Source organism: Lottia gigantea (genome assembly GCF_000327385.1).
Source record: "Lottia gigantea unplaced genomic scaffold LOTGIsca_2127, whole genome shotgun sequence".
NCBI lineage: Eukaryota > Metazoa > Mollusca > Gastropoda > Lottiidae > Lottia > Lottia gigantea.
Window position 1 is genome coordinate 34356 of NW_008708485.1, and position 1229 is coordinate 35584.

General features: G+C 33.1%; 1 protein-coding gene across 1 annotated transcript in view; it reads right to left on the reverse strand.

The window, feature by feature from the left end:
* Positions 1-645: 645 nt before the first annotated feature.
* The window catches only part of LOTGIDRAFT_176551 (hypothetical protein), a gene marked incomplete at both ends in the record, with an annotated part of 2692 nt that continues 2108 nt past the window's right edge, over positions 646-1229 (reverse strand). Inside the window, one exon of the mRNA XM_009054328.1 lies at positions 646-671. Coding sequence (XP_009052576.1) covers positions 646-671 — 26 coding nt within the window. The remainder of the gene's footprint in view (positions 672-1229) is intronic.

A 1229-nucleotide genomic window follows, 5' to 3' on the forward strand; every position in this document is an offset into this window, starting at 1 on the left:
AGTTCTGGCCTTTTTTCAAATGCCACAGAATTCCGTCTTTGCCGTTCATAATCTTTATTTCGAGTCCTCATTCCCATCCAAGCTCTGCCTCATAGTTTTGTAACACAACAAAAATTTGCAACAATGGATTTTTGTTTTTACAACTAGTCTTACTCGCAACATAAATATTTTCTTTCTTAAGACAAATTAGGAAAGTGGGGCATTGATTGAAATAGAATCGAACAAAATACTTCAAAAATTTTAGAGAGTTTCAAAAAGACGACTTACCGGTTGCTATAAACCAAGCAAACTGACTGAGTGATTACTCACAAGTTGTCTTGATTACCATTCAGTCAACCTCGTTTACCCTGCATAGTCCGAAACGTCCGAAACTTAGTAGTCTCTGATAACGACAATAGACTTAAACGTATTTAAAGGTACAGATACGCCATTTTGGGGGTTATTTAGTCTTGCAATTGAAGCACAATTACATAATCGTTTTTTTTTTAGATTTGCGCTTGGAATATTAAATAGTAGAAATATATTGCTCTAACATTTACATGGTAGCCAGTCTTTTATCTGCAAAAGCATCAATTACATATATAATAGGTTTGTAAATACGATAAATGTAAGTACTCATGCGAACCATGCGTTTCAATATGTAGCCTATTCTAATACCGATGATAAAATAACTGCAAGTAATATAAAATAGTATGTATTCAAAGAATCTTCGTTCTTCTCACAAAATAGTTCCGATATGTAAATATTAATGAAATTATAAATTATTTATGTATATCATTATAGAGTAATGTTTGTGTAATTGTATAAAGTCTGTAATTGTGCACTGAGTGTGCGAATAGAATTTATCGAGGGAGCTGGTGCTATCATCTTTTGCTCGGGATGATGATCGTAAATTTCGATAAAATTGAAAATATTCCTTGGGAATCACTCCGGATTCAGTTCAGTAGGCATAAATGATCTTCTATCCCGCTGATCACAGACCTTTAAATTGTGGAAATGTTCGTCTGTTAATCTGTATTTATATTGTACTATGTTTGGCTGTGTCTTCTCAAATCTTAACCATTTTATCTTTAACCAATTCACAGAATCTTTTTCAGTGTTTTAGTCCTGTTTCTGATGGTTCTTGCACATAAATCTTTAATATCAAGGAAATCATGATGATGAAGCTTTTTGACAATATAGGGTCTTGGTTGTCGTCTAGATGCAGCAATTAAGACAACCCATTCTCT